The sequence below is a fragment of the Xenopus laevis genome, chromosome 2S (genome assembly GCF_017654675.1).
Source record: "Xenopus laevis strain J_2021 chromosome 2S, Xenopus_laevis_v10.1, whole genome shotgun sequence".
NCBI lineage: Eukaryota > Metazoa > Chordata > Amphibia > Anura > Pipidae > Xenopus > Xenopus laevis.
Window position 1 is genome coordinate 115,996,547 of NC_054374.1, and position 11,622 is coordinate 116,008,168.

At 40.4% G+C, this 11,622-nt stretch overlaps 1 protein-coding gene across 3 annotated transcripts; it reads left to right on the plus strand.

The window, feature by feature from the left end:
* Positions 1–821: 821 nt before the first annotated feature.
* On the plus strand, positions 822–11,209 carry spry2.S (sprouty RTK signaling antagonist 2 S homeolog). 3 transcript variants are annotated; one of them, XM_018248124.2, is made up of 2 exons: positions 822–843; positions 9,489–11,209. In XM_018248124.2, the coding sequence occupies exon 2, from the start codon at positions 9,543–9,545 to the stop codon at positions 10,485–10,487; it is 945 nt and encodes a 314-aa protein (XP_018103613.1). In that variant the 5' UTR covers positions 822–843; positions 9,489–9,542; the 3' UTR covers positions 10,488–11,209.
* Positions 11,210–11,622: the final 413 nt, after the last annotated feature.

The following is an 11,622-nucleotide window of genomic DNA, read 5'->3' on the forward strand; positions in this document are numbered from 1 at the left end:
ATATCATACTTACTTGATGAGTATTTTCCTTTGTTATCTTGTAAGTGCAATGTGTGTTTTATTAATCCTGGAAGTACTTTTTTATATAGATATGAGATCAATTATCTGGAATGATTGTGACCTGGGGTTTTCTGGATAAGCAATCTTTCTGTAATGTAGATCCCCAAACACCATAATTAAGTGTTCATTTAAATAAGAACAAATATTTTCAGGTCAATGGCACATAGAGTGTTTTCAGGAGTTTTGTCACTTGGCTGATTTCCAGTAGCGATGCACCGAATCCACTATTTTGCAAATTTGGATTCGGATTTGGTTCGGCCGAATCCTGCTGAAAAAATGCAGAATCCTGGCGGAAACCAGAAACAAATCCTGGATTCAGTGCATTCCTAATTTCCAGTAGTCTTAACCAAGCAACTATTACCTAACTTTCTAGTGCATTCACAAGTACATGTGATCTCTGTTAAATTCAATGCTAAGCTTTTGCGAATGCACCCTGTGTGCCGTTGCCTTAAGGATACATCTATTAAGTGCCCAATTAGAGTGAGATTAAACTTCCTTGCTTCCCTCTAACAGCTATGGCACACTTTGGCACTACTTTGAGCAGTCAATCAAAATGGGGATACTGTCAGCTAATTTCTAAGTTGGCATCCATTTTTCTCATCTGTGTGTATTATATGCATAATGTCACACAATGTACCATCTCCTCCACAGGAAAAGCACAGAAAATAAATGCAGATTCTGCCCTGTGTGTGCAGTAATAGTACTCTGCCTTTCATGGTGCACACTGCAGTGGCTTAACTACCGAGGAAGAAGACCCCACAACTGCAGGGGGGAGCCTAACAGGTATGGTTGCACACGTGAAATCGCAAATAACCTACAATTTTGCTTGTGTCATGGCATGGGTTACCTAAGATTTTGTGCGAGGTGGCATGGAATTTTTATTTTCGCAGGGGGCCTGGCCTACTAAAATTATGCCCCTTGCACACTGGGCCATATTCATCCAGAAAATACAAACTCTATGAAACCCACAAGTCTCATCACCCATTGTGGTCCACAGTCAAATACTGCGAGATAAATATGTCTGCGATTAAACAAACTTGTGGGTCTTGGGAATGAACTCTGTGGGCAGAGGAATTAAAGTAATTATTTTGCATCAGGCCTGTGCATTTGGTTTAGTTTGAATGAGCTTCCAGATAAACTACATTATTCACTGGCTATTGGGACCGGCATCTGAAGTAATACACTACTAGCCTTCTTTCTGTATGATGTATGGATAGGGTAAGTGCATTCCAGGACTTTATATTGTGAGACTGTATTATTTTCTAGATTAATAGGATTGTTTTGCCATCAATATGCCTTCATGCATCTAAAGCTGGCCATAGTCGTGCAGATATGATCGTACGAAAAGGTTTTGTATGATTTTTGGAACGTGTGTGTTGTTTCCCGACGTTTCAGTTAATCAGAGAGGTTAGAAAATTTCTGTCGGCTACTGATATTATCTCAGCATATATTGCTGATCTGTTGCTATCAGCGGATGAACTTTTGGTATGACGTGGAGAGTGATGTTCTGAGGCAGTTTGCAATTGGTTTTCATTTTTTATTACTTGTGGATTTTGATTATGTCAGCTTTTGTCAGACATAACGTTCGTACGATTGCTGTCAGGAGCAGAACATTGTCTGATCTGTTCTTTTGCTACTTTATTTGATCTGAATGGTTAGTGGCAGGTCGGGAGACTGGGACGTCCGATCATTTGTCCGATATTGCAGGAATATCTGCACGTCTATGGCCAGTTTTCGTTACCATCAACTACAAAATACTAGTTTTATTATAGAAAAAAAGGGAAATAATTTTAAATATATAAAATAATATGCTTAAAATGGACTGCATAGGAGATGGCTGCAATTTGGAGTTTTCTGAATAATGGGTTTTGGATAAGGGGTCCCATACTGTACCAGGAATGAAATGGGGTATTTATTTCCAGAAGAGGCAACCCTAAATTAAGTCTGAAGCATAATCTGATCACTACTAGACAACCATATTTTGAATACATGTTGTTTTACTGTAATCTCTAGGGACCCTAAGCAGGAAGGTGAAGTCGCACTGCGTAGGATGGTAATTATCCAGTCCTGAATCCGAATTAAAAGCCTATTTCTGTTCACCCCAATAATAACATGATAGGATTGGAGCCCACACTACCGTGGAGCGGATCATACAGTCCAATTGACATGGAGTTTGTTAAACACAAAACTGAGTACAGAGAAAGGGGAGTCGGTTCTATTTTCTGAATCCCAAGAGCAGCTCAGATCAAACGTCCTCACTTTTGCAGGACAGAAACTCATTGAATCCTGTCACATGTGACTCTTTGTATTCAAGGCTGTTCACCAACTGAAATATTGTTTTTGTTCCGACTTTCATTCCTAAATTCCGCTTTGAGACGCACAAAGACAAGGTAACCACAGGCAAGACAAGTTATTGCGTAAGTCTCGCCTTCCCCCAGCTTGTAGCAGGTCTTGGTCGGCAGTGAAAGGGTTAGCACAGAGGAAGTAATTTGAGGATTATTTCCGAAAGGGAGGGAGAGAATTGACTCTCCATGTTCATACGAGGTCCTGGTTAGGACCGCATTCCGCACATGCTCCTCGTATCAGGCAGCTGATAAACAAGCGCTCGTGACTCCCTCTAGCGGAAGAAGGAAAAGTGCACGTGTCCCGGGCTCCCGGTCAGCAGGGATATGTCGCATCCGGCTGCTTCTACTGACACTTAGCAGTGAGGGGGGATGGGAGATGGGGGAAGGTGTGGATTAAACTCTCACAGCTTTCTGTAAGTGCCTTTGTGTTTGTTATGTAGATGGCAGCAGGATGAGGCAACAGCTAAACCAATACTCCTGTGTTAGTGTCAAGTGAACCCAGGGCAGCACCCACCTGTTATATTTCAGGATCTATTTATAGGAAATGTATGTGGGTGCATTTAGCCGCATAGCTGCCTGTGTAGCTGCTCTAATGCAAGGGGCCTCCACAGAGCATGGCCTTTATGCATACAGCAATGTTGCACTGATTCCCTCATTTCTACCAATATGTATAATTTACCAGTGTTCTACTTTTACTTTTCATTGCTTTCATTTGCAAGCATGCTACCAGAAAGCACTGTCACATCACATGGCATGAAACCAGCGGCGTAAATAGAGAGGAAGCAGACCCTGCGGCTGCAGGGGGCCCTGGAGGTATAGGGAGCCCAATGAGGCCTAATTAAAGAGCAATTTCAACATATATTGGTAAAACATGACAACCTTTGGATATGTTGGGGGCCAAAACTTAATTTGCGGTGGGGCACAGTATCATCTAGTTACGCCACTGCATGAAACCCAATGGGTTTACTGGTACTATAACTAAGAATCTTGCTGCCTCCCTTCCAATTGAACTGTGAGTGCACCAACAGGATCAAGCAATTGCCATTTAAGACCATAGAATGGGAATCAAGTGTTTTGCCACCTGCTTTATGAGCTGGAAATTGCCCCTTATGTCATTGTCCTTTGGCTTGCCAGTGATTTTTTAAGGGTTGGTTCACCTTTTAGTATGTTATAGAATGGCTAATTCTAAGCAACTCATTTGGTCTTCATTTGCCTTCTTCTGACTTTATTCCAGCTTTCAAATGGGAGTCACTGACCCTATCTAAAAAAACAAATGCTTCGTAAGGCTACACATATATTGTTATTGCTACTTTTTATTACTCATCTTTCTATTCAGGCCCTCTCCTATTCATATTCAAGTCTCTTATTCGAATCAATACATCAATATAATATAATATCACTCTCTACATCATACTAAACATTAACTCAAAGTTGAACAACTCCTTTAAGTGTTAACCACTGTAGTCTAAACTACAAAGTGGGACACTTGCCTGTGTAGCCTAATGCTTGGCAGCTTTAGCCCAAATCATTCTGCCTACAGCCACATAGTAGTTGTATGTACTGTATTAAAGGGCAAGTAAATCCCCCACCTTTTTCTGACTGCATAGCCCACCTGTAGGATTCCATGTACAGCAGCCCTATAAAAGTAAAGTTTTAGCCCTCTGTGCAACCTTGCAAAAATATATATATCAAAAGATATATGTCCCAATGCTTATTTATAGTAAAAATAAAGTTATTTATTAATATTCACATTAAAAATTGGTACATACAGACCCCGCATGGCCCACCTTATGCGTTTCATACCCTCCTGCACTTAGTCATAGGTGTCTCTCTGGCTTAGCTTGAGATTCACAGGAATCCGCTATATGGATTCCCTACCAGGAATAGAAAAATAATGTGTGGCTCTGTGTAACCTTGCCTAAATTAAGTTTGCAGTCCATCGTTCCTGATAACCTTAATCTTATGTTGGCTATATTTTTTGCTCGGGGTATACTGTTCACAATCACAAGGTGGGAGAGTGGAGCAACCAAACATAATGTATGCTAATGGAAAAATGAACAACAGCCCTATGCAATTAAGCAACTTGTAGTCAGAAGTTTGTTCTGGTTGTCATATGCTAGCAGCAAAGTATAAGCCACACAGACACTTCTAATCAAAGCTTCTATGCTAACAAACCCATATAAAGGATATGTATCCATGCAATTTTAAAAAAAATCAACATGGGGCAAATAGTGACCTCTGAAACATTAGTAAAAATTGTTTGCCTGTTTCTGGTAGTAATTTGTCACACGTTTGATGTTTAGGAAAGGAAAAACTGACGTGATATGGTTTTTATATAGTTCAGCATTATTCTGTGGATGGCTTTATTTGTTAATCTGATTGAAATAAAGTTAACTACATTAACTTCATCAGTCAACTGCACTTTGCTTTTGGAGGATTCAGGGAGATGTCGTTTATGGAGGAGGTTAACCTACTTTTAGTGGATCCTGGATGCAATGTTTCCTCTAAAGCTTTAAAAGTTGTAAGTGAAAAAAAAATGTAGTTTATATGCACTTTATTTGGGTGTATAACAGGGCTCAATGGGAGAGACTTTAGTGCAAAGACTGGTAAGTGGCTAATGGTGTGTGCATGTAAAGTTGCAGCTTGTAACACTGTAAGGATGAGCTGTGCACACTGAAATGAACGCGTGTACAATAACAACATTGTATCCTGCTCAGGCCAGCAGCAATAATAATAGCACTGGGCTAGTTAGGAGCAGAGGCTTCCCCACCCACTTGAGGCGCAGCGCTGCATAGGCCATTGCCTGCCTGTGAGATCCCTCCTGCTGCTCTCAGAGCTGGGAGTGTGAGTGAATGCAGCTGTAGAGCCAATGAGCACGGACCGGATGCGATATATCCTCTGGGACAACAACTGCTCTGTTCCTCCTCACTTCCACATGACGCCATTTAGCGCTGCTGCTGCCTGGGATCCCGAGAGCGGAGCCGCTCAGTCACATCGCTAGTATCCGGCAGAGTGTAAGCTCCGCTGTCACACGCACTCAAGGCGCAATAGCTTCACCTCTGGGATTTCTCGCTACTTTCACGTTTCCTTCACTTTCTGCAAGAGTTGAAATTAAGTTGTATCGGGATTGTACTCTGTTTCCCTCACACTTCATTTAGTGGATACAAGGATCGCGCTGGATTGGGGGAGCCTGGAACCCTGACACATGTTTTCTGTGTCCCTTCCTATCGGGCTTGGAGAGCTCCTGCTGAAAGTTGCACGAAGCGTAGCCCAGAGTTAACCCCCTATTGCCCAGTAACGGGAGCGGACGTCACGGTAAGTACCCGGGTCTGCAAAGCGCCTCTAGAACTTTATGAACTCGGCCACTTACACTTGGGGGGGCGGGCGGACGAGTCCAAAGCTTGGAGTTTTCGAGTGGGTGCAGGTGTTGGGGATCAGAGTCGCTGCACTCGGCTAATTTCACTTCTTTTCTGGATGTGCCAAATCCTTCTCGCTGCGCCTTTAGGAGGGGGGCAGAGAAAGGGGGTTGGACATGTCTCGCTTGTTTTGGAAAGTGTATGGCAGTGTGACTGCTGCTTCTCATCCCAATCCAGGCAACTCCGATTACTTGTTTTTATGAATGGAGTCACAACTCTGCAAGAACCCAGTTTCCCCGCCGCATGTCCAATACAGGGAGCAAGTCAGAGTCCCCAAGGCCAAGTTGTATTCTATATAAGTCATCAGGAGGCTGCTCATTGCTGAACTCCATGCTCCTTGGCTTCATGTCATGCTGCTGCACAATTGCACCTCCTAGCCTGCTGGGAAGTGGAGTTCTGCAACAACTGGAGTGATAGAGGCGGCCTCCTCTTAAAGTTATAGAACTGCACCATGTGGTTTAATTGGGAAGGTTAGGGAATGACGTTGATGGACATTTATACCCTAAGAAAGTTGTGGTTGGGTGGTGTCATTTTGAGTTCTTTAGATTGATACAATTTGCTAATCTGTTGCTCTCCTATCTGCCTTATGAACGGGTCGCTGAGAACCCCTTAACACACGTTTATAGGTGTGCAGAGTACATTTTTAATAGGTACATTTCCCCATCAATAATAAACAAAGCACGTATAGTCAGAATTTCCATTCTGTGGTTTGAGCTGCGCTCTATTTTTACTGTTCAAGGAGGATCTACCTGGTGGTGATGATCAGCTTCAGAAGTACTGTGGCTTGTTGAAAGGGCTATTTATGTCCATTTCCCCTGTCCCCAAGTTAAAAGCCGTGCTCATCCTCCTTTAATTCACAGTCTGATCACACACTAGAGTTCTTAATGGGGTTTTCAGTGAACTCTCAGAGAGCTGGGGGCTGGGAAGGGGAATGTTTTTTGATTGTGTTAAAAACTGAAATAGAGTTTCTAAGATTTTCTACCCTCGGTGGAACTAATGAGAAGCTATGGTTTATATCGTTGGCCAATGACTGTCATGTTGTTATAAACTTCCTTAGGAAATTGATTTTGTTACCAAAGTATTAAGACTTTTCCTTTTGTTGAGAAACGTGTTTAAAAAAGTGCCTAGACCTATGCAAATTGAGATACGTTTAAGTTTGTTACATTGTACGGTTTCATAATAAATATATATATATATATATTATATTATATTCTGTATGTTTATGTCTTGAAATTGTGGGTTTAGCTGTTTTGAGTTAGGGCCATGCTCACAAATAGCTTGCAATAGGAATTGACAGAGGGCAGGCATCATACTAAAAATCTCAAGCAAGTCTGTTTCTTCGAAAATACCCATTAACTTTCCAATTCTAGTCCTGAAGCAGTGATCCCATGAGAATCCTAACTGACGAAAGCATATTTGAAAGTTTATGTTTGGTGACGGTTGTCTTTTTCCTTTGAAACTAAAAGTCCCTTATGGCTTTTTATACACTGGGCAGCAGTATTCCTGGTAAATAACATCTGTCAGATCTGACACCAGCTGCTGTGAAATACAGGACCCAGCATACCCAGCAAACCATTGGCTCACAGAAGATGCTGATGATGGTACAATTGTTTACAGCAGGCAGATGGCTGTAGTTTGTCTGGTTGGTTACATGGTATTGTGTAATTATATACATTTCCTGATTTTTCTGAAATTACAAACTACATATATTAAAATTGTTAATAACATCTGGAAAAGTTCAGTTGCATTACCAGAAACAAAACCTACTTGGGTGATACATTTTGGTTGCAATAAATAACCGTAAGAGGAGTAACAGTGAATATATAGCATATCAATGCCTTGCAGAATAATGGCCTTGTAGGTTGCAAGTAGTCAACATCTGTTGAGGTGACTAGCAGTTAGGCAGGTTAAAATAGAGTTCAAAGGTTGAACTTGATGGATGTGTGTCTTTTTTCAACTTAACTTGCTATGACTGTTACTATGACATTTGCTCCTAAAGGTACAATTTATGTAGCAGTTTTTGTGGATACAAATCCGTTTCTTGTTATGAATTCTGAGATGTTTACTCTTGTAATTGCATGCTGGTGCCTGTTAAATGGTTGTTTAATATGCAAAAGGAAGGGACAACAGCTTACCATAAAACAATGAAAAATAGTACAACTTAGAATAATGGAAAATAATGCATTGTATTGCATTGCTAGTTTAGTTATTCAGTGTGACCCTATGATATTTGCTAAATTGTGTCGATATTTAGCCTGCTGGCAGCCATTGCAATATATAATGGGAACTTCCTTTCAGCATGCATTCTTATTTGCATGTGATAGCCTGAATTGCAGTAATATCCGGGGGAAGGTTAGTTGTATGTGTTACTCAGTCACTAAATAAATAATAATATGCGGACTTCTGCAGATAGTGTAGTTATAAATGACCTGTGTAACTTAATGACAGGGGAGAATTCTATACACCTAGTTACAAAAAGGCCCCTGGATAGTGTTTGTACAGCAATCTTCTCAATTCTTTCATTGTCAAATAACTAAAAGTAGACTGCACTGTTTGCGGGTGGCTCTTCACTTTTTTAACAGGCGGTTTCTATAGATCTCTGAAATTTAAAAGAGCTCTTCACCCAGCTAGGGGAGCATCCTGTGTGCGAGTCAATGAATAATGTGCATTATTCAGGCTATCCTCACCTAGTTCAGCAGATCCTTTTTGCAAATCTATCAAAGCCGTCAAGACCAAAAAGGCTAAGTGCTGTAAAATGCAGGTACTATTTGTTATGCTAATAGTAATGTGTCCTGCCCATTGTAATTCTTGGTGTAGTGACCTGAAAGAAATGTATCAAGGGAGTGTAGTCAAAGTGCACATGTTTCTTGCAGCTGGCTTCCTGTTATTTTAATTGCTGTGTATGCAGTCCTTTTAAGAAGAACGGGATTTTTTTATGCGCTTGCTGCAACATGCAGTGTTCTTATGATATGAAAGTTGCCTTCAGTACTTGTCTGTCATGCTTTTAGTAAAGTTTGGATGGAACTTTGCACGCTCGGGAATTAAACTTGTTACTTATACTACTGCTCTATATTCATGGGCTACATATATATTCACTATGATGCAACTTGCCCTACCTTGCGTAATGCAGGTTTTTTCTTGTGTCCATATTTTATGAATGTATATACAAGGTAGTCAGCACAGCCTCCTGGCTTTTTCTTTCTTGTGGTGCAAGTTATCCAGTGGCCACTTTTCCACGGGTATACACTTAGTAGTACAAGACGAAACAGCACCACCTTCTTTTTAGAAATTAAAACGCCTTTATTGGAACCCTTTAGGGCATTACAGCAACGTTTCGGGTCACACCTGACCCTTTGTCAAGCTTAACTGACATTTTACAACACACCAATTTATATTTTATGAATGTATACTTAATTATATTTTTGATAACATTTAGAATTATTATGCAAATTACATCTTAAAACATGGTATGTAATACGGATATTAGGAAGTGCACACCTTTTTGATGTGTGTGTATATATATATATATATATATCCTATATATGCAAACATTAATTCAATTCATTATTAATTGAATATTAATTCAAGCAGGATAAATGTATTTATGCATTCATGCGATGATCTGTTGTATCCTTCCATTTACTTAAATATATCTCTCCTTTTTCAGCAGGATTTCAGATGTGTTCTCAGCCCACTGGTGTGAAAACTCTTCAGAGTACTGATGGAGACGAGAGTACAAAATGGCAACGTATCCCAGCCTTTGCTCCCGGCTCGGCGTGACAATGGACGATTACACAGTGACACTGACCCACGGGAGATTTTAACACAGCAAGTTCATGTTTTGTCCTTGGAACAAATAAGAGCCATAAGAAACAGTAATGAATATACAGAAGGGCCCACAGTGGCTCCCCGCCCTGTGATTAAATCTGCTCCACGACAGACTACCCAACAGAAAAATGAAAGAATACACGTGGTAAATGAGCAGCGACCTTTTGTCAGGACTCCACATGCACCAATGCATTCCTTGTTTCAGGCATCTTTGTCTCGATCAGTTGGTGCAGCCAGTTCATCTTCTCGGAGCAATACAAGGACAAGTAGCAGTTCTTCAGAGCAAAGGCTTCTTGTACCACCATTTACATCTTCAGGGGTGGTTGCAGACCGAATAATTCGAGTACAGCCTAAACCTGAACTGAAATCTGACATTTTAAAGCCCTCTAGTAAAGAGGAATTGGACTTACATTCATTAATGTGTGAGGATTGTGGAAAATGTAAGTGCCAAGAATGCACTTATCCAAGGACTCTCCCATCTTGTTGGATTTGTGACAAGCAGTGCCTTTGCTCAGCCCAGGAAGTAGTTGACTATGGAACTTGTGCTTGCTGTGTGAAGTGCCTTTTCTATCACTGTTCAAATGATGATGAGGATAATTGTGCGGACAACCCATGTTCTTGCAGTCAGTCCCACTGCTGCACTCGATGGTCTGCCATTGGCGTCATGGCCTTGTTCTTGCCCTGTTTGTGGTGTTACCTTCCAGCCAAGGGTTGCCTTAAATTGTGCCAGGGCTGCTATGACCGCGTAAATAGACCTGGATGTCAATGCAAAAGATCAAACACAGTTTGCCTTAAAGTTCCACACCTTCAGCCCAGGAACTTAGAAAAACCAACATAGCACAGGTGAACGGATGTTTATAAAGAACATAATAACTTCATTTAAACACTCAAATGCAACCATCTTGTTACATTTTCGGAAAAAGTGTTGGGATAGAATTTCCTGTCTGCGGTGAAATACTTGTCCGTCAACGGATTTAGCCTTAATAGAGAACCTCTAATAAAGCTTACAGTAGGATTCAATGTTCTGTGACGATTATTGTGTAAGCAATTGCAGCACAGGCACTCCTATGTACCATTGTATTGTTTGTGAATAGTACTTGGAACATTTGTAAAATTTGCAAATGGCCTTTATTTTGCCAGAGATATTATGCTATATTTTTGTACATAAAACATATTTACAACTGTGAAAAAAAGTGCCATATTTTTATGGCACAGTCACAAAATTAACTAATGTACATTCAAAAGAATGTGAATCAATCAGTATGGTTACATTGTCCTTCGCCTTCTGGAACTTTAATATTATCGGACTTTTATTCTTTGGATCTTATCTATATTGTACAGTTACACTGTAAGATTCAGCCTTTATTTTCTAATGTTTCAATATTGTTTAGTGTAAAGTATATTTATTTGAAGTTTTATTATTTTATAAAGAGAAATATTTATTTTATGAAGCATCTTACAAATGTCTCCCCTTTTTATGATGTAAGATTCTGCAAATTGGGGCTGACTGAGACATATGTTCACTATAAAATAGAAATATATTAACGTCTGAAAATGAAATGTTTGGCCGTAGTCTGTCTTCTTTACTTTCTGAAACGGGTGACTTTCGTCGAAATTTGGGATGACGTGTGGCCGAGCCTGTAACTGTATACATTGGGATAGTATTGGGCCTAGTTTTGCATCACATTGCTTTACTGACATTGTGTCATTAGGCAAGACACATTGAGTATTAAAGAAACATACAGTATAAATAAGCAAAGATGACCAGACCTTGAAAGAAATGCACTCTGTTTGCTTGCTTTAAAAATGAGCTTTCTAGCAGTCATACAAATAGTGTCAAACAAAACCCCTGTGTGACATTGGCCTTAGGCCCTCATGCATTTGCTGATGCTACAAATGTTCAGTTAGAATGGAGTGCAACATAGTTTTGTTGTATAATGTGACCGCATCCAGCTTTTATAGTAGATGATCAC